The sequence below is a fragment of the Equus przewalskii genome, chromosome 31 (assembly GCF_037783145.1).
Source record: "Equus przewalskii isolate Varuska chromosome 31, EquPr2, whole genome shotgun sequence".
NCBI classification, from domain to species: domain Eukaryota; kingdom Metazoa; phylum Chordata; class Mammalia; order Perissodactyla; family Equidae; genus Equus; species Equus przewalskii.
In genome coordinates, this window is record NC_091861.1 from 8,151,338 (window position 1) to 8,177,577 (window position 26,240).

General features: G+C 46.0%; 1 protein-coding gene across 3 annotated transcripts; it reads left to right on the forward strand.

The window, feature by feature from the left end:
* The first annotated feature begins 217 nt into the window (after positions 1-217).
* LBR (lamin B receptor) lies at positions 218-25,577 on the forward strand. Of its 3 annotated transcripts, none has more exons than XM_070602298.1 (14): positions 218-373; positions 4,270-4,448; positions 6,124-6,327; positions 9,658-9,741; positions 9,987-10,179; positions 11,224-11,420; positions 13,029-13,083; positions 15,039-15,230; positions 16,150-16,253; positions 17,190-17,315; positions 20,698-20,866; positions 22,614-22,694; positions 22,788-22,910; positions 23,656-25,577. In XM_070602298.1, exons 2-14 carry the CDS (start codon positions 4,284-4,286, stop codon positions 23,814-23,816), a joined length of 1,854 nt encoding a protein of 617 aa, XP_070458399.1. In that variant the 5' UTR covers positions 218-373; positions 4,270-4,283; the 3' UTR covers positions 23,817-25,577. The 3 variants fall into 3 exon arrangements, with proteins under 3 accessions (XP_070458399.1, XP_070458401.1, XP_070458400.1); XM_070602300.1 differs by lacking the exon at positions 218-373 and adding an exon at positions 552-641; XM_070602299.1 differs by lacking the exon at positions 218-373 and adding an exon at positions 640-1,078.
* The last annotated feature ends 663 nt before the right edge of the window (positions 25,578-26,240 follow it).

The window sequence follows — 26,240 nt, forward strand, 5'->3', positions numbered from 1 at the left end:
GCGCCTGGGCGGCCGAGATAAGACCGGGGCGAATAGACGCCGCCGCGCCGCACGAGCCGCCGGCCCTCCGACCTCGGTGCCCCGGCTGGCCAGCTCGGCCGCGGGGCGGGGCGGACGCGCCACCCCGTGCGACCAATCGACAGCGCCAGGGACGATTCAAAAGGAAGGGGGACCAATGGGAGCCCTGGGAGGCCCCGCTGGGGGCGGGGCTAGCGTGGGGGGCGGGGCCTGGCGGCGCGCTCCGGGGCGCGGGGCCGCGGGGCGCGAGAGCGCGAGAGCTCGGCGGGCAGCGTCGCGCGCGCGGAACCGCCGCCGGGGTGCTGCTCGGCGCCCGTCCCGGAGCCGTTCGTGTTCCCGCCGGAGCCCGGCGCAGGTGAGCGCTCGCAGCCCCGGGCCGCTCCCCGCGGCGCAGACTCCGAGGGCCCGGGGCTGGGGGAGGCCCGCGGGCCGGGCGCTGCAGGCGGGCCGGGGACCCCGGACCCTGGGCGCCGGGCCTGACGCCGCGGCCTCGCCCGCCCTTCCTCCGGGTCGATCGGGGCGGCGGCCGGCGAGCTCGAGCGCGCCCGGCCGGCCCGCTGCGGAAATGCAGCTGCGGGTTTAAATTGCGCACGTTTCCCTCCATTTTGGACGCGCGCGTCGGGGTAAGATGATGTTGGCCGGGGCGGATTTGCGGGCCAGTGACCCTGCCCGGCCCCTGTGTCCCCGCCCTGCGGCGCCCGCCCTCCCAGGCCCGCCCCGAGCGCCGTTTTGACGGATTAGCGGGTCCCGGCCGTGGGGAGGCAGGAAAGGCGCGGCAGCCGGGCGGACGGGGAAGTGGGGTGCAGGGCTGACTTGACCGCGCCCGCGCGTCACCGGCCGTGAGGGTCGCAGCCTGCTCGCTTGGTGGCTGTGCAGCGCGGACTGCAGGGCTGCTCGCCTGCACGGGCTGCGTTCCCTCCGCCGGGGCTTCCGCACGTCCAAAAACAGATGGGCAGGTTTGCGTACGCCTGCGAAAGCTCGGTCCTGTTTGACAACCTTTTAAAGACTTAAAAAAAAATTCTTCGTAATGACACCCTCCAGCGGTCTCAAGGGGCACTTAGTAAGCGCTTGATTGCAGAGGGCCGGGTTCCAGGCGCTGCGCCAGAATGATTGCGCGGTCTAGTGGGGAGGGCAGGCTGTGGATGGCGGAACCGTGCCGTGGATACACGGGGCAGCGCGCGGGCGATCGGAGGGGTCTCGCCGGAGCGAGTGTGCTGGCTCACCGCTGTGTGATGCATGCACCGGGCCAGAGCCGCGCTGGCGGGCCAGCCCTCGGGGACCTTGCAGATGGACACGTGTAAATCTGTGGTTACGCTTTGTAGCAGCTGCTGTGAAGGAGAGGATGGGGGCTGCGGAGGAGAGCCGGGGCCCTCCCGGAGGCTGGGCGGCAGGTCCAGCGTAAGTTTAGTTCTGAGCGCTGTCTGGGGAGGAGGGCAAAGTGGGAGTAGGAGGCGAATGATGGTTCCCTTAAGGTGTTTGTGTTACTTTGGGGAAAAGTCGGTCCCCTTGGCCTCTGGCGCCCGGAAGGTGGCGGTTTTTTTGCATCCTGCGGCAGGGGCACGGGACAAGGCCAGGGGTTGCTGTTTGCGTTTTGCCCAGTAGGCCAGCCTTGGGCTCAGGTGCTGAAGGGGGAAGCTGTCAGTCTTCATTTGAGCTTCCCTTTCGCCGCCTCCTTTGGACCAAAGACCCTTGTAACCCCGCAAGCAGCAGGGAATAGCCGCAGTCTGTTGTGCTGGTAAATAGTAACATATTGGAGCCAAAACGTGTGCGGATTCCAGTGCCAGTTGACACTGAAGTTAGCAAGCATGTGGCTTAATCGAAAAAAGGGTCCCCATGTTTCCACTGCTTATGAGGAATGAGGACATTGTGTTCAGTAAACAAAATTTTTCTTTACAAACACACTTGGCCCAAACACCCCTTGTAAGGGAAGCCTGTCCCTGAGTCTCGGGACTCCATTAGGGGTGTATGATGACAGGCACAGATGTCGTGGGCTCTTCTGTGCTATCCTGGCTAATTCACTTGTGCAGGAGATTATATCAAGATGCGATTACACGGCTTTGTCATGTGTGACAATGGTGTGTGGGTCTTGTGCAAAGTGGGAGTGCGCGTAATGTTGCTGGTTTCATCCTTTGGAACATTTGTATATAAGGTAGAGGTCTCTTAAGGAGAGTGCTGGTGTGTTCCTTTTTTCTTTTTTAACCACCCTATGAAAGATTGCTATCAAGTCCCCATTCTTAACTTTTTTCAAAAGATTAAGCTTAGCGACCTAACAGAGATCCACCAGATGTCTTAATTTGTTTAGCCCCAGATATTTAGTTGGTAACAGAAAAGCTCTTTGGCGTTGACCTGTGTCCAGTATTGCACAGATCTATGCATGTGGTGTGTGATAGGCGCAATGGAACGATGCCAGTAAACAAATTTTCAGAAAGGTACAGAATTTTTGGCACAAAGGCCTTTTGAAAAATCCAGGTGGCCCCTAAAAGCCTGAGGGACTGTGTTTCAAAAGTTTATAAAGAGTTGTTGGAAACTTGAATGGCATCTTCCTGTAGAAAGATATCATTGTCCTCTTCCAACCCGGTTGACCAGGGTCATAGAACTAGTGCTAACAGTGGTTTGATTTTCGGGGGTCCAGGAGGAGAGGGCACGAGAGGAGAGAGAAGGGAAGGCACGTTTCCTTCCTCTTTCTTGGTACTCGGAGGCTTGCGGCTGAATGTTGAAATAGGCAAAGCTTGCTGTTGTCACCTTCCTTTTTTGTGCCCCTCGTCCGAGTCCCAAGGTGTCCACTGTCCCCTGCTTCCAAGCGCCCCTCAGGTGACTCCTCAGCCGGGTGTGATTTCATCCCCAGAGCCTCGGGGCTCCTCTCCCTGCTGCTCCCCACCCAGACCCATTCATTACCCCGACGGATGCTATCTCGGGATGCCATCTCGGCTGGGTGTCATGGAGAAAGCCAGCTTGTTAAGTGCTCTCTCAGGCGATTATCTGTGAAGAAATGTGGTGCTTAGGAAAGTTTTCTCAGGAGGGTGTGGGAATGTAACTTTCTCCGTTCTTCACTCCGCGTCTTCGGAAGTTCTTGAATGTTGTTGTAGACTCAGCTCTTGACAGGGGCCGGGGGAGGAATGTCTGTTTGTTATCGGGAATTGCTTAGCTGGTGAGATGAAAGTGCCTTAGGAGAGATTTTTCTGTCATGCCACCTGCTGCTTAGATGCGGCCCGGCGCGTTCGGGTGGTGTGGGAGAGGTCAGAGGCGCTGGTTTTGTGGTGTGGAAATGTGGATCTGCTGGTGGGGGGGACCGTTACTACCAAAGAGCTGGGAGACCCTGCAGTCAGTTGATGTTTGAAAAAAGGGTGGCAGACAGGCCTTAGTCAGTGGCAGTTCGTGCAGATTGCTGTCGCTTCTTAGGGTGTTGTTTATACAAGGCTTCGTGGGCCGTGTATGGGAAAGAATGTGATAACTGGGCGTTGATGTTTGCTGTGGCTTGAGAGTGACAGGCCAGATGAAGGCCAGGGGGACGTGCTGGCCCAGGTGTGTGGTCGGCAGAGTTACTTGGACGCCTTTGGGATTTTGGCTGTAAGACTTGAAAGCTTTGTGAAAGAACCCCAAATTTGCTATTCGTTGTAGATTTGGGATTATTTTTCTCCTCTGGTGAGTTATAGTAACGTTAATTATATATCCTTGATTTTCCCTGACAGTCTGTTTCATAGAGTTTACTGTTTCTAAGAAAGGTGGTAACTTGTTAAAAATTAAATACATTTTTAAAGGCTTTGTAAGACTATATGCAAGTTTATAAATCAGAAAATGTGTCCTTTGTGAGATTGTGCCTTGTTTAAAGAAATATTGTCATTGTAGGTGGGTAACATTGTGCATAGTGCAAACCATCTGCTGGCTTGACGTGTTGTCCTAGTTCATTCTAGTGTCACTTCTGTGTACCCCAGTGGCGGAGTCGTCCCGTGTAAAGTGATTGCGGACGAGACAGGACGGAGCGGAAGGGGCAGCCTCTGTGTGGCCCTAACTCTGCCACTGCATGCCGTGTATTCTTATGCCCGTGGACAAAGCAGTTAACATCTTTAAGCTTCAGTTTCCTCACCTTTAAAGTACGGGGTTGTGCACTCTCTCCTCCAGAGGCCTTTATGGCCCTAAAAGTTTGACCACTTAAAAATTTCGGAAAGTTGTATGTTAACGTTCAATCTGTGAAAAAAGACAAACATCAGTATATATGCATTGACTCCATTTCTTTTCTTTAAAACTCCTCAGACTCATTTTTGAAAATGCCAAGTAGGAAATTCGCCGATGGGGAGCTGGTGAGAGGTCGGTGGCCCGGGAGCTCACTTTATTTTGAAGTAGAAATTCTGAGCCATGACAGCAGCTCCCAGCTTTACACGGTCAAATACAAAGATGGAACCGAACTTGAGCTGAAAGAGAGTGACATCAAGGTAAGCGCTCCTGTGGTTTGCCAGATGTGTCTGTGAGGAGCGGGAGACGACTGTCGGTGTGGCTTTTAAGCTTCGAGCCGTGAGTTCTGACTGTTTGGAGGCGCAGGGGCGCGTTCCTGCTTTGGGTCAGACACTGTTCTGGGCTCTGGGAGTGCATGAGGGACAGCGCCCTGTTCCCGAGGGGCCCTCAGTGTGCTGGGGGGACAGGTGCTTACAGTGCTCATCTCCCTGGTTGAATGCATTCTGCGACAGGGTTTACTGGGCTGCTGGCGGAGCATGTGGAGGTGAGGGAGGGGCCCTGGGTTCCAGGAAAGGCTCTCAGAGCTGGTGACACCTGAGCTGGGGGCTGAGACCAAGTGGGGAAAACTCAGGGGTGGAGGGAGTGTCTTCATCAGAGGGCAGCCTGCCAAAGGCTTGGGGTGGGGGCATGTGGACCCCCAAGTACTGGAAGGGCCTGGTGGGCGAGGGTCAGCGGAGGGTTAAACAGGAGCCAGACCTGGAGCAGTGTGGGCTTCATCCCGAGCCCTGACGATTTAATCAGGGAAGTGGCATCAGTTAGACTTGAGTCTGGCCCAGGGCTTCTTGGCTCATCTGGGGAGGGTCTGAGCTTTAAAATGTCTGATCCATGGTATTCAAGCACTTACGTAAAATAGCATAAAATGAGTCAGTAGACAAATGCAAAGGAACACATACGAAGGAAAAGGCCTGACTTTTTATGACCAGATCCAACAGACATAAAATTACTTTGTTGAAATGCGATAAAAATTTCTACTGACCTATTCTCAATTTCATTCCTTCTTGCACATCAATAATGAACAGTTCTTGAACCCGTAGCCTGTGAACCACAGTTGAGTGCCCTAGACCAGGGGTTGGCAGAATTTTTGAGTAAAGGGACAGACAGGAAATGTTTTAGGCTCTATGGACCATGTGGTTTCCGCCGCGGAGTGCAGCTCTGGGCAGCCTGGAGGCGAGTGGACATGGCTGTGTGCCAATAAAACTTTATTTGTGGACAGTGAAATTTGAATTTCACCTAATTCTCAGGTGTCATGAAGTTTCATTCTTCTTTTGGTTTTGTTTGCAATCATTTAAAAAATGTAAAGCCATGCTTAGCTCCTGGGCTGCCCAAGAACGGGTGGGAAGGACCTGGCTGGGGTGTGGTTTGCCTTCTGCGGGTTGAAGTCCCTGGAGACCCTGGGAGGAGTGGTTGGGAGTGGGCACGGCAGGTAAAACGCTGCTCAGTCGTCCCAGCTTGTGCTCGTTTTCCGAATCTCCCTGTGCGTGTTGTTCAGAGAGAAACTGTGGGACTAGTTTCCTGTTAGTGTCTGTGTGCTAATTTCTTTTGTCCCATGATCTCAGTTTTAATCATAGTTATAACTCTCCTTGGATACGTTATTGGGAAAATGTACAGCTAATTGGTTTAGACACACTGATTTCATGGCAATACCTTCAGAAAAGACTGGGGAGTGGAAAGGCTGCGTTTGCCTCGTGAGAGATGGCTTGTTGTTGCAGTGTTTGTCACTGGCCTCATCCGACCCCTTCTCAGAGCCATGATTTCCCGTGATGGTTTTAGAGTTAACGGTACCAGTTACTGCCTTTGCGCCCCTCTTCCAGTTCGGGTCTGCCTGCATGTGTTACGACTTGGGGTAAAGCTCTTTGCCTTCTCCTCCCTCTCTAGCCTTTAACTTCCTTTAGGCAAAGGAAAAGTGGCTCAACTTCCAGTTCTCCCTCCAGACGGCGAGGGAGCAGGTCGAGGTCGCGCTCCCGGTCGCCTGGCCGGCTTCCTAAAGGTTCCCGCCGGTCCGCCTCTGCTTCGCACCAGGCCAGCGTGAAGGAAATGAGGAAGGAAGTGTTGGAAGTCAAACTGACACCACTGGTATTGGTACGTGTACGCGTATTTGGGGGATCTTTATCCTTACTCAGTGTTTAGTCTGCCAAAACACAGTCTTCCACTTTATGTCTGTGTGCTCAAATTACCTGCAGTTAAAATATTAAAATGTCAGTGAAACATCAAATCTAAGGTGATGACTTTGGGAGATGAGATAAAAATGAATGTTTGGAAGAATGGAAATGCTTTTAAATGCTTTTAAATACCAATGAAAAACAATGATCTTAAGTTATGAGAGTGCTCTTTAATATCGTGGTTTAAGAAAAAGCAGTGTTTAAATTTGAAATAGATGTAGATTGTAGGTTGAACTGAAAAAGTTTTTATAGTGTGTAAGTTCTTGTATAAAATGATGACACAGAACTCTATGTTATAAAAACATATTCTTGCTCTCTTAGCATCATTATACTTGGTCACTTTCCCTCTTCAAAGCTGGTCATTTTAACGGAATTGCTTTCAAAGCTCCAGGTTGGAAAGATCCGGGTGTAGGAAGGAGCCTGTAGGACCTCGCGCAAGGACTATTTTAGATGGTGGGCAGAGTGGAAACTATTCTTTTAAAAAAGGAATTGACTAAAGGTCATCTTTTATTCTGTTCACTTAGTATTACCTTTTTTCTGAATAAAATGCACACAGACTTTTAATAACTTTAAAAGACTGGATTGTGTACATACTGTTGGAGTTTTACATTTAAAATATTGGGACTGGCCTTCTGCGTTCTGTTTTTCTACATCATTTTTGTTGTATGGTATTGTTTGGATATAGACCATCAATTGTATAGACGTAACATAATTGTTAAAATCAGCCTCCTTATTGATAGACATTTAGGTTTTTCTGTTTCTACATTTTCCCTCTTGGAAACAATCTCAGACGATCTGACACTTCTTGGGGTAAATTCTTTCGAGTGGAGCTGCTGGGCTGGGTGGGCGGAGCAGCTTAGCGGTCTCCGTACATGGCGCCAAACAGCTCCGGGAAAGTTGGTCCCAGCATCGGCAGCGTGGGAATGCCCATTTTCTCATTCTGAGTGTTCTAATGCTGATTTTTTTTTTTTTTTTTGGTCAATATGATTGTCAAAGATTTTCCACTCACTGTTTTAACTTGCATTTTGATAGTTACTGGGGAGTTTGAACATTCTGACTGTCTCTTAGTGGCTCGTTGCCATCAGGTGACCCGGGTGATGGAACAGATGCTGCTTCCTGTCACATTTTCATTTTGAGCATTTAGTGACCCTTATATTTTTACGGTGTAACCTTCCTGTGCTCCTGGTGACCCAAGAGCCACAGCCTGGCTTTGCTCCTCCCCAGTAGAGCGCTGGCTCGCCCGTGTCCCCACTGTGGAGTTGAGAGTGGCGGGTACGTGGGAAAGAATGTGCTTATGCTGCGTGTAGCTGTGACCATCACGTTGTCTCTGTTCTTTCGACCCCTAAGTGTGGTCTTTTGCAGTAAGTTGCCTCACTGTGTCAATATTTTGTTGGTTTGCGATCAGCAAAGTTTGGGATGGCCTGATTAGCGGTGTTCAGAACTACATTTGTGGTTACCGTAGATTATGTCGGACGTTTGAAAAACGGAGAGTATAGTATTTACCTGGCCCGTCTGCTGCCAAGTGGCTCATTGGCACTTTGGTAAACTTAGTATATGTTGAATGTTATCACTGCTCAGGTAGACCTTGAACTAGAACTTGAGACTATGTTAATGCTGTCTTCTGCCAGCTGGCCTCCCAAAGGGTATGCTTGCATTTTTGATGTGTTTTCCCCCTCTCGGTGTGTTAGTGTTAGAATTTGTCGGTGACTTTAAAGGAGCAGAGTTACAGAGTTAGCCATGCACTGTTGGAAAGCCTTTGCAAGTTAAAGCACTGCGCTTGTACAGTCTGATGAGAAATTCCCTCCACTGCTTGAAGAAAGCGAGCACGAGGAAAGAGATTGAGTCAAGAAAAGGGACGTAGGGAGGGAAAATTTAAGGTTAAATAAAAGCCAGGCAGCATGCAATTCAGAAAATAGGCAGTTTGGAGGCCACTAGTACTACTCCATTGTGGTTAGTGCTGTGGAGTGGATTCCGACTCCTGGCGCCCCTGTGGACAGCAGAGCGGAATGTGCCCGGTCTTTTGTGCCATCCTCTCCCCCCCAGCACTATATTAGGCAGTGTCCCACTGCTATTCACAGAGTTTTCATGGCCAGTTTTTTCAAAGTGAGTGGCCAGGTCCTTCTTCCTAGTTTGTCTTAGTTTAGAAGCTCCGCTGAAACCTGTCCAGCGTGGGTCATCCTGCTGGTGTTTGAAATCTTGGTGGCATAGCTTTCAGCATCACAACAACACAGCTGCCACAGTATGACAACCGACAGATGGGTGCGGTGGTTCCCTACAGGAAATGAACTCAGGCCACGGCGGTGAGAGCGCTGAATCTTAACCACTGGACCACCAGGGCTGGCAGTAATACTCCATACGTACCCAGGATTTCTTAATTTCCCATTATTGGCTATTTTCAGGTGGTGAATGTCATTTCCTCTCTCTCTTTTTTTCTTATGCTGAGGAAGTTTTGCCATGGGCTAACATCTGTTGCCAATCTTCCTCTTTTTTTGCTTGAGGAAGACATGCCCTGAGCTAACTCTGTGCCGGTGTTCCTCTGTTTTGTATGTGGGTCACTGCCACAGCATGGCTGATGAGTAGTATAGGTCTGCACCCAGGATCTGAACCCTTGAACCCAGGCTGCTGAAGCAGAATGTGCCAAACTTAAGCACGAGGCCACAGGGCGGGGAGGAGGCCCTTTTCCTCTTTTTTTTTTTGTATGAGGAAGATTGGCCCTGAGCTAACTCTGTGCCAGTGTTCCTCTGTTTTGTATGTGGGATGCTGCCACAGCTTGGCTGATGAGTGGTGTGTAGGTTGTCGCCTGGGATCCAAACCTGCAGACCCCGGGCTGCTGGAGTGGAGCACGCAAACTTCACCACCACACCACTGGGCCGGCCCCTTTTCCTCTCTTTTTTTAACCAATTAATGAACTAGTTTACCAATTTTTACTTATCTACCTCTCATAGCAAATATTATTAGAACATCTGTTATTGAACGATGAAGTGATAACAGTCTAATTTTGTTTAAAAGATGAAAGATCTTATGTAGAAATATGTACCATAAGATCCTATCTTTTGAGGATTTGGACACTTTACTCAATTTTATCCTGTTTCATTTTTAACAAAAGTAGGCTGAAATTCTTCAAAATTAAGGCTGTGAACATCTTTGGTTTGTTTTATTGCTTGATTTCACGATAGTAAATTTTACCATCATCTCCCTTTTTAATAAATTACGATTCTTATAGTTCAGTGTTTTATGTTCTTCAATTTAGAAGCCATTTGGAAACAGCATCAGCAGATACAATGGGGAGCCGGAGCATCTGGAGAGGAACGACATCCCGCTCAAGAGCACGCAGGTGTGAAGGGTGCATTGTCACCTCGGGGATTTCTTCCTTTGTTAAAGCGACTTTCTCTAGAGAAGCACCTGGAAAACCATACTGACTTCTTGCAATCTTTTCTAAAGTTCTGTCCTTAAATTAAGACTGAGTGTAATTGAACAAATTTATTCTTATTAGTGTACAGCTGTATTAAGATGCTAATGTGATAGCGTTAATGGTAGTTATTGACTACACATATTTAATACTTTTTCTTGTTTAATTAGGAAAAATTTCATTTGCCACAAGAAAGTAGCTATGTATCTACACAGTATAGCCTTCGTCCCAGAAGAGAAGAGATCAAATTAACAGAAATCGATTCTAAGGAAGAAAAAATAGTTACAAAAGCCCCTCCATTGGCGAGAACTGGTGAGGTGACAGGCACACGGACGAAGGACTGGGAGTTCGGAGGAGCACCTGGTAGGCGGCAGACCGCGGCTGGGGCTGGCGGGGCGAGTGCTGTCGCTGTGGGGTGACCAGGAAGGGCTTTTCCCTGCGGAAACCTGCAGCGGGCCCCGTGGGGGCCTGAGGAGGAGCCTTCCACAGAAGGAACAGCAGGTGTGAAGGCCTGAGCGGGGAGTGTTTTGAGGATTTTCATAGAGTAGAAAGGGTGCTCTCATGGCTATGTTTAAGACTTTTAGCAATCTGTTAGTCGGTTTTGAGCAAAGAAGTGTGAAGAAGCGAGAAAGGAAGGTTGGTGTGAAGTTGCATTTGGGAGGACGGTGAAGGGTTAGGGACAGGGCGCTCTGCTGACGCTCAGACCTGAGGGGCAGGGCCTGGCTCGGCAGTAGCCGTGGGAAGAAGCCGCATGCACGTGGTGGGGTCCTGGTGTGACCCTGCCTTCTGGGCAGCTGATGATCAGGGTCAGGGACCTGAAGTGCTCAGAGGCTCCGAGTTATTAAGTGAGTGGGACTGTTGAAATCTTATGTGGTAGTAAAAGAAAACACTTCTTGGCCAAATGGTTAAAAGTCCTGCATGGCTTCCTTGCCTTGTGTTTTGTAAATTATAACCATTGGCTAGCTGGTGTCCAGCATCACTTAAAATCTGTGCCCAAGTTACACGACTGTGATGTTATTTTAATTGTTAGAAACTGAGGGATATAAAGATTTTTGTTTTCTAAGATCAGGCTGAGATGTTTGAGATGTTCTGATCTTCAGTTTGCTGGAGTTTCCACATGTCTGCTCCCACAGTCGTGGGATGTTAAACGTTTCAGAGCTTGGTTTCCGAGGTGGAGTGTAGCTGCTCAGTGCTGGACATCAGCTGTGTCACTACTGTCATGCCTGTGGTTGCTTGGCCACTGGACGTGACAGGTGGAGATTAGGACTTTTTGTTGGGATGTCAGACAGTGGTTTCAAACAGCTAGCCAGACTGCAGCACTGACCTTAAAAAAGCCCAGATGATTCTTGAAAAAGATAAATAGACTGGATTGGATCTTGAGCCTCGAATGTCCACTCGTTGTCGCAGGTGCATTTCTCATCATGCTCGGCCTGCCTCCCTTCCTCTTCCTGTTGCTGTTGATGTGTCAACAGAGGGAGCCCAGTCTTCTGAACTTCCCGCCTCCTCTGCCAGCCTTGCGTGACTTGTGGGAAACCAGAGTGTTCGGGGTCTACCTCCTCTGGTTTCTTCTGCAGACTCTGTTCCACTTGCTGCCAGTTGGGAAGGTACGTTTTTGTTGGTAGGGCAGAGTATTATGGGATTTCCTCCCCTCTCTCGCATGTTTATGTAAAGAGGTTTACAGGAGTTTTGAGGTTGAAAGCCGTCTTTGCTCATAACTGCTCAACTCACTTTGTTAAGCCTCTCCTTTTGGATCCGGTAACGCTTGTTGATTAAGAAGAACTTTGAAAACCTGTTTGAGGTTCCTTGTGTAACTTTCCAAACCAAATAGAAAAGAATAAGCTGTTTTGCAAAATAGCTTGACCAATGGTAGAGGCTGCTGAAAAAAATTCCCCTCAGTAGATGTTATTTCAGATGCCCGATTTTAAATGATCAATTAATTGATAAGCTACTGAGCTCAATGGACTTTAGTTTGTATCTTTTACTTTTTTTATTATGGTGAGTTTCTAAATTTCATCTCTTTCAGAAATTTGTTGTCGGAGGCATTTATGCTCTTTTCCAACTCATGCAATGTCTTTAAAATTTGTCCTCGTTGCTAAGTGTAGTTTTTTCTTCTTTTAGTAGAATGCTTTACTTGGATAGGTTTAAAGGAACACGAGATTCCCTAAGCAATAAATGATGCATTTAAAGATCTTATTCTTAGGGCTTTGCAAGTTCACCATCTGTCTGTAAACTGAAGGATCAGTTTTCCTAGGAGTGGCGAATGCCAGTGACCGGCGGATAGGGCCACAGACTTTCAACACTGTGGAGTCTCGCCACGACATTATTGCCCTAGTGAGGTGCACCCTCAGGCGTTAGTATGATGTGGCTGTGCAGTAAAAATCACAGACACACATTAACTGAGGTAGAGCTGGTGCAAACTAGGTAAGATTTATTAAGAAAAGCAGTTCTGATGGTTAAAATTTTCATATACATATGTACACATATATATATAGTCACAAACTAAAACCCAACACAGAGTTTGTTAGATACTTTTAGTAGATAAGGATCTTTTGAAATTAGCTTGTGGGGTTTTGCTAATCCTGTGATCTCAAATGAGTATTACATTTCTCCTGGGTTTCCTTTCGTAGCTAATGAAGGGTAGTTTATAGTTTAGCCCAAGGCAAATGACACCATATTAATATTTTACAGTTTAAAGTGAATAGCAACATTTCTGAATAGTTATTTTGGGGAGGAAGATGTGGCTGCCGTTGGGCAGGAGGACTTTTTACCTTAACTCGTCCGGTCCGGGCGTGTGTTTCCGGAACCCCTCTCTGTGGGGTGTGTGTGAGTGGTCCAGATGGTTGGATTTTGTAAGGTAGGAAGTCACTGCAGGTTTTTGAGCTAGTGGTCAGCTGGATGCAGAGGTTTGTAAAGCACACTGAGTCTTGCGGTGGCACGTGGGGTGGTGGGGGCAGGGTGGCTATGGCAGTAGTCACGCTACCCTGAGAAATGGTGACTAGATTTACGTTTAAGATGAATTCCTGAAGGTGGAGTTGCTTCATCAAAGGGTTTGCCATGAAGGGTTTTGAAACTTGTTACTAAATTTCTCTACTAAAAGGTGATCTTCCTCCTTGGGCATGTTGAAGTTTGCGTGATCTTAGAAGACATTGATAGGATGGTAAAGTGTTATACTTTTTAAAATTTTAAATTAAAAAAATCTTTTTTCTTTTAAGGTTGTAGAAGGAATGCCTCTTGCTGATGGAAGAAGACTCAAGTATAGATTAAATGGTGATTTTTATTTTTTAAGACTCAAATTGATGACTTGATGACTTAAGCGTTTGAGTGTTGTACTTTTTAAACTGTCCAAGCCGTAGAATAGTAAATTCTCTCTCAGTAGTCCGAAGGGCATGCAGATAAGCTGCTCACACGTGCGTCCAGCCTGTAAAAATGGTGCATGTAAAGTCACAGAGCCCTCAGTCCCTCTTCGTCCAGTTGTGTTTTCTCAGTAGCATTTATCATTAATGGAAATAACTTTCTTTGTCTGTGTGGACTGTTTTCCTTTGCTTGGGAATTACATTATAAATTTTCATTCTTGACCTTTTATCCTATCACTTCTTACCTCTCTGACTTTGGATACTTTTTTTTGGTGACTTATCAGCATCCACTCTCTCTGAAGTCACTGCTGAGTTCTAAAAGGGAAGCCAGCAGTATCTTAGGTGCCCTCTGCCTTTTGTGCTGGGCTTCAGGGCCTGACCTATGCGGGGTGCGTCACACTCGTTTGTTGTACTGTCAGATACTTTGTTCCCTTTTACCAGATCCCTTGCCACTGGAACCAGATTTAGAATCAGTCTCTCTCTCTTTCTCTGTCTGTCTCGTCTCTACTCCAGCGAGGCTGAGTCTGGGTTTTCTCTGTGTCTTCTGGGCTGTTGACATCCGTGTTTGGTGGCCTTCCCTAGGGGCCGATGTCCTTCTTTGCTCAGTGGTCTTGATTTCTGTCTCCGCTTCCCTCTGAGGGGCTGGCACACCCAGAGGCTGAGCACGGTGCCGAGACTCGAAGCTGTCGGAGCAAGTGGGCGAGGCTGGACTGGTCGCTTGATCCTTCTTTCTGAAATTTGCTCCTCTGAGTACTCGGTTCTAGTATTATGAGATTTTACCATTATAAACCAAGGACATTCCTGAGACAACTTGAATGGTGATTTTTAATTCACAAAGGTAGAGAGCAAGAAACTGCTTTATCTGCCCTTCTTTTTCTTTAATATCCATAAATTTTATGAGAGTTAAATGAATGTTAAAAAGATAAGTTGAAAGTTACTCTTTGGAGTAAACCTGATATGTGGAAGATGTGTAATAAAGTAGAGATGACCATTTTACTTAACAGAAGTTTTGACTTTAGAATTCTTGTGTAAATAACAGCCATCTCTTTTCTGTGTTTGACTGTTTACCTGAAGATCATTTCACGTCTTAGTCAGAACACGGCTCCTGTAGGCACTCACCACCTGAGAACAGAACTGTCTCTCTAGCTGAAAGGAAGAGCAGAGTCCTTGCGGCCTCTCTCTGCTGGGTCGACCTCAGCGGGCCTGGCTCCGAGCGCGGGTCCCTCTTGTAGCGCGTCCCAGGGTGCTTTTAAATGTGGAATTTCCTGTGACCATCCCTGGGCCCAGCAGCCCCCACCTGACATCCCCTCACCTGGATGCCTGCAGTCCCTGCCCGGCCTCGGGGGCATTCACATGGTGGCCTCTCCTTTGAGGGTCTTGAGATCTGTATTCTGGGTGGTAGAATCTGACCAGGATCTTTTGAAACCATTATTGATAAGTTATTTCAAGTAAAAATATTTATAATTTTTTAACTACCAAGATTGCCCTAAAGACTTGGAAGTGTGTGTTTGGTCCAGCTCTGCTAACAATTAGCCATTTGACTTTGGGCCTGAGGGTGTGGATTATGTGAATTGTGGGGTTCTGTTTAGCTTTTGAATAGTGAATTTCTGTGCACTGCTTTTTAGCTTTCTCTTAATTAAAAGCAGGCAATAACTGTTCACCATGAAGATGGAACATTTGAAAAACTGTTTGAGAGAGATGGTATCTTTATTGAAGATTACCCCTCATGGGCATTGCTGGTTGTTGTTTTTGTGTGTATTTAGCCTGAAATAGAAATTAAGATTTAAAAAAATAACACTGTGTTATTTCCTAATGGTGTAAGTCTCATGTGAACCCTGGTCAACACTAACTTTTTGCCTCTTTCTTAAGGATTCTGCGCCTTCATCCTGACGTCGGCCGTCGTCGGAGCGTCTGTCTTCTGGGGTGTAGAGCTGTATTACGTGTACAGGCACTTCCTGCAGTTCGCACTGGCCGCCACTGTTTTCTCTGTGGCCCTGAGTGTTTATCTCTCTGTGCGGGCCCGGAAGGCGCCCCGGGAGGAGCTGTCCCCTGCCAGCTCTGGTGAGCCGAGTGAAGTGCGCTGTCGTGGCTGCCAGCTCCAGCACATTGCTTTCTCCCAGCTTTAGTTTATGAGAGATGAGAAGAAATAAGGAAAAATAAAAAGATGAAGAAAAAATGTAAAGGAAGATTTAAAGGAAGAAAATTGATTTGATTTTTTCTTCCTACCTTCCATTTCTCTTCCTTTTTCAGTCACTGGATGACAGTAAGACATTTTAGTAACTTAAGTAACATTTTAGTAATGTTGGTAGCATTACAATTTATGACAAATATTTTTTTTCTAAAGATTGGCCCTCAGCTAACATCTGTTGCCAATCTTTTTATTTTTCTTCTTCTCCCCAAAGCCCGCCAGTACTTAGTTGTATATTCTAGTTGTAGGTTCCTCTGGTTGTGGCATGTGGGATGCCGCTTCAGTGTGGCCTAATGAGTGCTGCCATGTCCGTGCCCGGCATCTGAAGTGGAGCGCATGGACTTAACCACTTGGCCACGGGGCTGACCCCTATGACAAATATTTTTTGTCCCAAATAGTAAACTCCTTTAACAAAAACACAATAGCAAAGTAACAGAGATTGCAAATTAGTTGATTCTGACCTAAAGTATTTAAACATTTAACAAAATTAAGCTGCTTATTTTAAAAAATTGTGAGTCTACATTATAAACCTCTAAGTTCCCTTAAAGTCAGGGCGTCTGGCCCCGTGAGCCCCATATCTGGTAGCATCATGGATGCTTCCAGATGGCTGGCGTCCCCAGCACCTCTGTCCTCATTGGTCCCTCTTACTTTCACTGCCACGCCTCCCCTCACTGGCTGTCTGCCTGGCTCCTGGAGGCAACTGAATTGTGACCAGGTGGTAGACAACAGTGCATGTTAAAGCCTTATAATTGGGTTGGAATCCTGTTGGGATAAGAACTTTTCCCTCCTCAGGAAACGCCATCTATGATTTCTTCATTGGCCGCGAATTAAATCCTCGGATTGGGACTTTTGATCTCAAATACTTTTGTGAATTGCGCCCTGGATTGATTGGATGGGTATGTCTTTTTTTCCCTTTAATTTCAGTTCAGTAGTACAAATGCGATTTGCATTGAGAAAGAATTGTCGACAATTTTAAAGTAAGCTGTGGGTGGTATAGTTTTAGGAATGGTTACAGCTTTCCACAAATCTGTGTACTTAAAATATTTTCTTACTGTAAGTATCGTCCAGAAGGTTAAGATTTCCTGTTACAGGTTATTAAACACTAAAAGCATTTGTTTTATTTTAATTATGTCAGTTTATATTTATGTAGGAAAGTGACAGGGTAGATGAATTCATGTGAGAAAAAATGTATTTGTCTCCCCTTTAAAAAAAAGTATTGGACCTAATTTTAGACTTGTAGTAGGGTTGCAAAAATAGAGGAAAGAGTTCCGTTATGTCCCTCATCCCACTTCCCCCAGTGTTCACGTCTGGCATAACCATAGTATCATTATCCAGAACAGCAAATTAACATTGCTACAGTAGTAACGAAATCCACACACCTTGTTGGAGTTTCACCCGTTTTTCTACTGTGGCCTTTTTCTATTCCAGCATCCTCCACAGGCTTCCACATGCATTTGGTTGTCGTTTTGCTTTAGTCCCCTCTAGTCTGTAATAGCTGCTTAGTCTTTCCTTGTCTCTCATGACCTTGACGCTTGAGGAGTACGGTCAGTTACTGTGTAAGAGGGTCCTTTAATCTGGCTTAGTCCAGTCTTTTCTCATGACTGGAGTGATGATGCATTTTTGGCAAGAATATCAGAGAAATGATGTGATGTCCTTCTCAGGCGTCATATCAACGGATCCATGATGTTGAAATGTCTTATTACTGATCTTACCGATTGCTGATGGAAGGTGGTGTCTGCAACCTTCTCAGCTGTGAAGGTACCGTCCTCCCCTGGGTAGTTGCTCCGTACCTGGGGAGGTTACTCAGACTGTTCTTGCCCCCTTTATTGCAGGTGGTTGTTAACTTGGTGATGCTTTTGGCTGAGATGAAGTTACAGAATCGTGCCACTCCATCCTTAGCAATGATTTTGGTTAACAGTTTCCAGCTCTTATATGTGGTGGACGCTCTCTGGAATGAGGTAAATAATTTTAGGAGCAGAGGCCGTGGAGGCAGATGGCTTTGAGGGTGGGTGAGTGACCCTACCTCTCACAGCCTCGGCTTCTTACACAGAGTGAGGGGAGTACAATGGCCTCCGGGGCTCGTGAGGACTAGATGAGGGGTCAGTCCGTGGGGTGCTGGAGCTGACATGCAGGGAGCGCTAACAGACGGTGAGTGTCAGTGAATTTGGTGATACTTCCGTCTATATCAGCTGCTCTTTTAGATACTAGATAGTTAACGTCTGTAGATCTTAGCTTTGTGGGTGGACTGATTCATATAAATAAAATTTCTTTATTATATCACATGAAAATGGATGGACAGATTGTCATTGAAATAGGATAGTGATTTTTAGATTGTCAAGCAGCTGGTTCTTAAATAATGGGAGAGATGTTTTATTGTTGATATTTCAAAATATGAAGAATAGCTCTAATCAGGTGGATATAAAATCAGAAATCATGACACACTGAGGAAACCAGTTTCGATGAAGCTGAGTCCCTGACAGGTGGCTTTTCTCACACGTTGGTGAGTCAGCAGAGTGTCCTGCTCCTGGAACACTGGTGAACGTTTTGCTAATTGTCTGGCTCAATTAAACATATTCTTTTTAAAAACAATTTCTTCCTCAGGCCTATTTTGTAACTATTGTATCATATTTACTGCTATCTTTGAAATCATCTCCTCCAAATTCCACGTTGAGTCTTTCAATTTTAACAACAAAATTGGCAACCCTACCTTGTAATGCTCCAGAACAAAGTTTCCTGACAGTCTGGTGACGTTTTGAGAGAAGGTCCCTCTCCTTTGAGTCTGAGCTGGGTTTTTTGTTGTTGTTTTTATTGAGGTAACATTGGTTTATAACGTTATATAAATTTCAGGTGTATATCATTATATTTCGGTTTCTGCATAGACTATATATAATGTTTACACCCAAAGTCTAATTACCATCCCTCGTTGTACACGTGTGCTGGGCGTTTTTGAAAACTGCATTATTTGGTCATCAATACCTTACCCTCCCCACCTCTCACTGAGACTGGTCCTAATTTGGGCCTTGCGTGTAGGGCCATAGAGGGTATTCTGTTAAAAGGACTTTGAAATCTTGGTGTCAATATTTTGGTAGTATTCCTTTTTGGGAGGATTAGGACCTTTTGAGGTAAACAGACCTCAGAGTCAACTGGAGTAGAGAGTCTGGGTGAGGGTTGATTAGAGGAGTTTAGTTGACAATGGGGTGGGAAACTTGAATCCCAGGGGGCAGTGCAGCTGAGTGTCTGAGGAGCTGCTCCAGCCCCGTGGATCTGATGCCGTTTGTAGACCTTTAATGAAGCGGTGTCCGCTCACACATCTGAGCGTCATCTTCCTCGAGGACAGCAGGAGAAATGGAGTACCCTTCGTGTAAGGGAGGCAGGGACCGGGGTGGAGTCATGTCTACTCAGAATTAAACATGTTTTTGAAATTTTAAAAAACCCAATTCTTGTAAATGCACTTAGTATTGGCAGTGTAGGTCTTTCTGCTGTGATGCAATAATCTCCTAAGTAGCAGGTGGGTTACGTTGTGCAAGCCAAAGGGTCTTTCACTGTTGCTTCATCACCCCAGAGATTTCTTTTTTGGTGAGGAAGATTCCCTCTGAGCTAATATCTGTGCCAGTCTTTCTCTATTTTGTGTGTGGGTCCCCACCACAACACAGCTTGAGGAGTGGTGTAGGTCCGTGTCCAAGATCTGAACCCGCCAACCCAGGCCGCCGAAGTGGAGTGTGCTGACTTCACTCACTGCGCCACGGGCTGGCCCCTCAGATTTTTTTTAACTTCCTTTCTGGTAGCTTTTTGAGTATTAGTAATTCTTCCTTCTAGTTTTTTCCTTCCAACTTTCTGTCATGTAGTGATAGTCACTTTTTAAGTAGCTTAGAAATTCATATTTTCTAGAGATTTGGCCAAACATTGACTTCTGTTAAAGAACTGAAAATGTTTCCTTCTTAAGGCAATTTTAAGAAAATCCCAAGGGGAGCGGATTGGAGTCTGGAAGTTATTTTCTCTGTGTGTTATCAGCATCTCAGCCAGATCATAGTAAGCTACTCGAGAAACAGACTTTGTTTTATGATTTTCTTCAGCATCTGGCACCTGCTGGGCACTTAGCAGATGCTTGATACCTTTCCTGTTAGGTTGGTTGATAGAAATGCCTCCTTGGGGAATGTGCCACACCTAAGAAACAGAGACTAGGAATTTCGATATAAATGCCCCTTCCTCTGAGCCTCTGCTGGGGCGTCCCGTGGAGCCGTCCTATGGAGCCGTGCGGGTCCGCAGAGCCCGCATGCCTAAGAACAGGCGCTCTTGGCTGGAGAGGGAGCTGAGGGCCCAAAGTTGGTGACACCCATTTTTGTGTTCCATAGTCTTTTTGCGTGCTTTCTAGAAAAAACTGCTCTTTGGAGGTATCACCCTTTTCCTTTGACCTAGAGCGCCAATTCTAGGCGCAGAGCCGGGACTGGCTAGTTTCACGGCCGGGTGGGAGGAGGCAGTGTGGACGTACCTGCCGGCCAGGCCTGCAGGGGCTTGGCCGCGGCAGCCTTTCCACGGTCCAGAGTCTGGTGTGCAGGCGTCCGGGTTGGAGGGGGTCTGGCTCCTTGCTCTTGCTCACCACACCCCCGAGAGCGCTCTCATTTTATTAACTCTGTGTGAAGTGAAGCTGGCAGTGTCCCGTGTTGCCGGGAGCTTATTTTCTTGTGTGGACAATCTGTGAAAAGCCAGATTTGGATCCGAAATTAGAGCGGTGCACGAAGAATTGGAACAGGTGGCTGGTGCTCTTATGACCCCTTCACCAGAAGCACTCTGAGTACCCACCCCGTGGCAGGGTGGTGTGATGGGCAGTGTGATGAGCAGTGTGCTAGGCGCCGGGGTGGCATGTGGAGCAGTGGCCCCCGCTTTTCTCTCCTAGTCTGGTGGGGACAGGGTGACTTTGACAGCTATGGCACAGTCGCACATTGGCTTCAGCCTATAGGCAGGTGGTCGAGTCTGAGAGGTCCCTCGTCTGATGGGAGGGGTCAGGAAGGCAGCTCCGGGGAGGCATAAGCTGAGGGTGGAGAAGGGCATCCGGGCACAGGGAGCAGCCTGGGCAGAGGCACGGAGGTGGGGAGGCACTCAGAGATCTGCTGTCTGGGGGTCACAGAGTGACTGGAGCTGAAGTCAGTCGAATGACTTAGTGTCAGCCACACGCCCAGGGGACCAGAATACCCTCCCCTGCTTTAAAAAAATTTTGGTTGGTGTACCCTCCCCTGGCCTTTATGAATCTGACTGTAAACTGGTGCTTCACTTGAATACTTTAAACATAGAAGCCTTTCTCCTCCAAACGTCTTCTTCGGTCTTCCCCCCGTACCCTTACAGGAAGCGGTGTTGACGACCATGGACATCATCCACGACGGATTCGGGTTCATGCTGGCCTTTGGAGACTTAGTGTGGGTTCCCTTTGTCTACAGCTTGCAAGCCTTTTATCTAGTCGGGCATCCAAATGAAGTGTCGTGGCCGGTGGCTTCTCTGATTATTGCTCTGAAACGTGAGTCTCTGTGTTACACGTTATGACTGGGTCTGCTGTGCTCGGTGGCGCCTTCCAGATTGCCATCATTAGCTCAAGTTTGGAGTAATTTGTGATGGATGAGAGATAAAGAGATTCTTGCATCTTACAAAGGCAAGGGATGCTTCATATCTAGGTTCTTTAGTAGTTTTCTAGGTTCTTTAGTAGTTTTATAAAAGGTAATTTTAAACATCATTCTGTTTTTAAATTTAATAAACTTAATTTAAATTAAGAAATTAATTTTAAGCTTAATTGTTTTAGTAATGATTAATTTTTTTCTGTTGAGGGCCTGCTTTTCCTGGGAGGCACCTTAAAAAGTAGGAAGATTGGTCTTGCCTTCACAGGGCTTACGTTCTAACAGGAGAAACAAGACGCTCAGACACGGGTGGGAGGCGTGAGAGGGAGCCCGTGAGAGGGACGTACAGAGCAAACGGGGGGAGCTTCCACTTCTCTGGGGAATGTTACTGTAAATTTAGTGGAGCATACAGTGTTCGACCTGAATTCCAGTGAGTAAACATGGGACGGGGGTAGAGAGGCCAGGCAGAGGGAGTGGCTCAGGTGGAGTGGGGGGCGTGGGAGCTGCGTTCGGGAAGGAGCGAGGAGGACCGTGTCGGGGAGCCAGGCCCATTGGGGGCCCTCACAGCTTAGCTCAGGACGGCTTTGCTTCGTCGCACCGGTCATTACACCTCCGCCAGAGGGAGGGCAGGGGGATTGGCAGTGAACTTCAAATGCAGCTAGTTTTGCTACACTAATTAGTATCCGTGAGAGAAGAAGTTCCAGCTGTTGGTTACAATTAAGATTTCATTTCATCGATGGTTTGGTTATCTGTGCAACCATGCCCGTGTGTCATTCAAGACAGTGTATGTATATTTTACAGTTCAGCTAAAAAAGAATTCTTACTACTTTATTGAAGACTGACAATGTAATAGTTAACAGTAATATGTCTGGGCCTATTAACTATGACATTTTGAATTTGAAATAAAGCTGCCAACTTGTAGGTTTGTAGTGGGATTCAGCTTATATTTGTGTGTAAGAGGTTCCAGTCCTGATGCTAAGCTGCACTGTTATTAATAAAGCCTTCGTGCTGCGCCAGTAGGTATCATCAGTAGCAGAGGAGACATCCCGTATTCTTGATTATACTGAGCTCTAGTGTGGATTGTGTTGCACTGTGGGCTGTGTTAGATTTCACTCACCGATGTAGCTCTGTTTGTTAGCTGTGCCTTCAAGGTCTTCATTCCCCAAGTGGCTGGGGAAGACACTGTGAGAGTGAGATCTCAGGATAGCTATCATCTTTTGACATTCCAAGATGGAGAGATTTTAAATTGCTCTTAAGAAATCAAACTATTCTCTGCTTTGTTTTTTTTTAAAATTTTATTTATCTGTCTTTTGAGGAAGATTAGTCCTGAGCTAACATCTGCTGGCAATCCTCCTCTTTTTGCTTGAGGAAGATTGGCCCTGAGCTAACATCTGTGCCAATCTTTCTCTACTTTATGTGGGACGCCGCCTTAGCATGGCCTGATGAGTGGTGCCATTTCCGTGCCCAGAATCCGAACTGGTGAACCCCGGGCCGCCAAAGTGGAGTGTGCGAACCTAACTGCTGTGCTACCGGGCTGGCCCCTACTTTGGACATTTCTTCAGAGCACAGAAATAATTTCTAAGTGAAATTACAAGTGCTTTTAAACGTTAGATTATATCTAAATTAACATTTGAAATTTTTAAAAAATTACAGTTTGTGGCTATGTAATCTTCCGATGTGCAAATTCTCAGAAAAATGCGTTCCGGAAAAATCCCACTGATCCAAAGCTTGCACGTAAGTATTGGTTCATATTTATATTATTTACATTACATGAAGATTTTCTGTCTGTCTAGAGGTCATTAAAAATGTGTTTTTATTTTTACCTAGATTTGAAAACCATTCATACTTCCACGGGTAAGAGTCTGCTCGTCTCGGGATGGTGGGGCTTTGTCCGCCACCCCAATTACCTGGGCGATCTTGTCATGGCGCTGGCCTGGTCCCTGCCGTGCGGTAAGCATTTAAGGGGAGTGCTAGTTTGGCTCTGTCTCTGGCCCCCAGGCTGTATGCATCCTTTGCGGGGACAGCGTGGCTGAGTCAGTGTGGGCCCGGGACTTACCCGTTAAGAGGCCGGCCTGCCCGCGGCAGGAGCTGCCCCCGCTCTGGACGCCGCTCTCGCACAGGCAGCGTCCATCATCCAGCTTCGCAGGGGAGCTAGGAACTCATAGAGCCTCAACTTGTACTCGAAACTTCTAAAAGCAAAGTTTTAGTTTTAAACTGTGCCTGATAGCTTTTCTTCTAAGCACTGTAGATGGAAATTAATTTACCTTTTGATTCGGGACTCAGAGTACATAAATTCTGAAACACTTCGATTGTTAGGAAGAAGACCAGATGGTTCTATTTTGTGTGGAAGGAGCGTGGTGTGGCCCAGCTGGCAGTGGCAATGGTGGTGGTTCTTCACTGATGGCCTAAGGGGGGAAAGGGAGAGATTTGCCTTAAATATGAGGGCAGATGTTCTGATGATGATGAATTGTCAGAATGGATTAACTGCTCTTCTCTGAGTAGCTTTTAATTCAAATACTACCTTCTGCTACATACAGATAGGATTTTATGAAGCAGTTTAGTTGATTTCTCCATTATTGGGAAAAATGAAGTAAATCTTATGGGTCATTTTTGGAGGATTTGGGGAAAGGCAGGGAAAACTTAATATTGTATAGTGGTAAAAGTGCCTAATGGAATTTACTCTTGTGGTCCCCAGGCTTTAATCACATTCTGCCCTATTTCTATGTGATCTACTTCACCTTGCTGCTGATCCACCGAGAGGCCCGAGACGAGCACCAGTGCAGGAAGAAGTACGGGCTGGCCTGGGAGAAGTACTGCCGGCGCGTGCCCTACCGCATCTTTCCGCACATTTACTAGCTCCGCCCCAGCCCGGCGTCCAACTGCTCCTGCACTTCTGGCTTCCATTTGCAAAAACAAGAAAAAAAAATCCCAAACGAGCCTTCTGTTGTTGCACTGACAGGATCTTTAAGTTTCCTTTTCTTTTTGAATTAGGACTGTAGAACCACATAGTCAGTCTTTTAGTAAAGCCATGTTTATTTTTATTAAATCATAGCAATTAACATGAAAAATATAAAGAAGTTAGAATTTGTGTTCTAATAGGAAGTTTTCAGTCCTTTAAAATCTGCAAACAGAAAACAGTCTTATAAATGCACTGAAAAGAATACTATTGTTGTTTATGGTTTTTGATTACTTTTCGAATTTTGATTTTTTTGTTTTCTCAGTTGGCTTTTACATTTAAAGTACATTTGTTTTATTGCAGTAAGAGAATAGAATTTTCATTTGTTTCCCCTTAAATTACTTACTAGTGATGTGATTTGAAAGTAAAAACTGGTCCTGCATTAAATGCTCTGTGTGAAGGGGAGGATGAAGGATTCTTAGCAGACACTGTTGAGGGGAGACCACTAGCAGTCGTTTGTTTAACTTCAGCTTCTAAATCTATGTTTGAAACTGTAAATACGTAGCTTTTATGTAATATATGGTGACTTCAGATTTTTCTGTACAGTATTTTGAATGTGAAATAATTGTCAGGACTAAGTATCTTTTTAACAAAAACATTTGCAGTATTTTAAATTAAGTTTTGTAAAGTAATACATGTGAATTAAAAATTTTGAAACAATTAGAATTCACTTAATATTGTATAAAAGATGCTTTTAAAACATAGGAAGGGTGTTTTTTTAATCCAAAGTGTGTGAATTTGGCTTTGCTACCTCAATTGCAGGTGTTTGTTTGCCTTTTATAAACTGTTGCAAATAGAAAAAATAGAATAAATATATATTTTTGGAGTAACATCTTTATTTAAACATTTTTACACAGACTGATGTTTGAAAATTTGCCATTTCAGGCTAATATTTTTGTATGTTTTTGACTTTTTTAATTAACCTGTGTTTTTGCTACTGTTTAGCTCATGCAGTTTATACTGTGTTTTGTATATGCTTTATATTTGCAAAACTCTCTTCCCTTTGAACGAGTGTGTTGTTCATCTTTAGAAGTCTGTTCATCCAAAAACAATTTAAGGGAATAGCTTAACATCATTTTTCTCTTTTAGTTTAGTTGATGTGCATAAGGTAGCTGTAGCTGTTAAATTCTACTTAGGTTGATAGAGAGTCTCATTATTACTTGTCCTATGATGGAACAGTGGCAAATTCACTTTGTATTCAAAGTTGAATTGTGTGTGGGTTTTCAATGACACATTTTGTGCATGAGCCATGGAGATGCGCAGTGTTCATTCGCTGTGCTGCAGTTTGAAGTGTCTGTAGCGTCACGTGTGTTCTCTGATCATGAACTTGGTTTACTGTAGCATTCTGTATCTGGAACCTTGGAATGTGGTTTTGGTGAAACTGTGTTTTATCAGTTCTGATGTACAGAAGCAGTGTTTTTATGATGCTTTTCTCCTGCCATATCCTGTACTAGATTCAGCAAGGAAGCTTTGGGGAGGAAGAAGGACACTGAATTCTTTCCTAGTAATGCAAAAAGAGCCTGTTAGCAGCACAGGTCTGCAATTTCTGGATATCAACTGTCATTTGTTTTTAATTTTGTTTTTGTCATGTTTATGTGACAAGTTTTATAATGAAGTTTTGGGTTGGAAATAAAGTTGAAAATAAAAAGATGGTGCCTGGATCACTTTGGAGCCTCATTCTTTTTTTCGCCTGTAACTCTGGGATAACTGGGGCCAAAACAGGAGGCCTTAGATGACCACCCTCACCCAACACTTGGTTTTCTCTTAGGATCATTTGTTTGGGATCCTCCTGGACACAGGGAATCCGAGGGCGAACCCGGAGCCTGCCAACCGCTGCTTGAGTCAAGGCTCTCGGTAGTCAGAGCTGGAATGGGTGAGTTGAGGGTCCAAATCACAGATAATGGCTGTGTATTTAACATTTGATGTTTGAGAAAATAGAGAAATGATCAGAACTATCGTAGATTCAGTAAGACTTTCAGATGGATTTGTATTAATCACAAAAGCATCTGTACATTTGACAGTATGTGTGACAGCACTTGTGTGTCAGCGAGATGAGGTCGGACACTCATGTCTGCATCGCTTCCCAGAGTGACCGGCAGCGCAGGGTGGGTGTGTCAGAATATGCCCCGACACAAGCAGGTTAAAATATCACATCGTGTGATTCTTAGCTGGATCTTTACTTTTGTACTGTTGGGAGGAAAGGCTTGGTGTGCTGGCATTCTCCATAATCAGGGACTGTTGTAGTAAGTCATGGGGAAACCTAAAACTGTTAGCAAATGAATTGGAACAAATAGGATCCCACCTTGTGTCTTTTGTTAAAATCC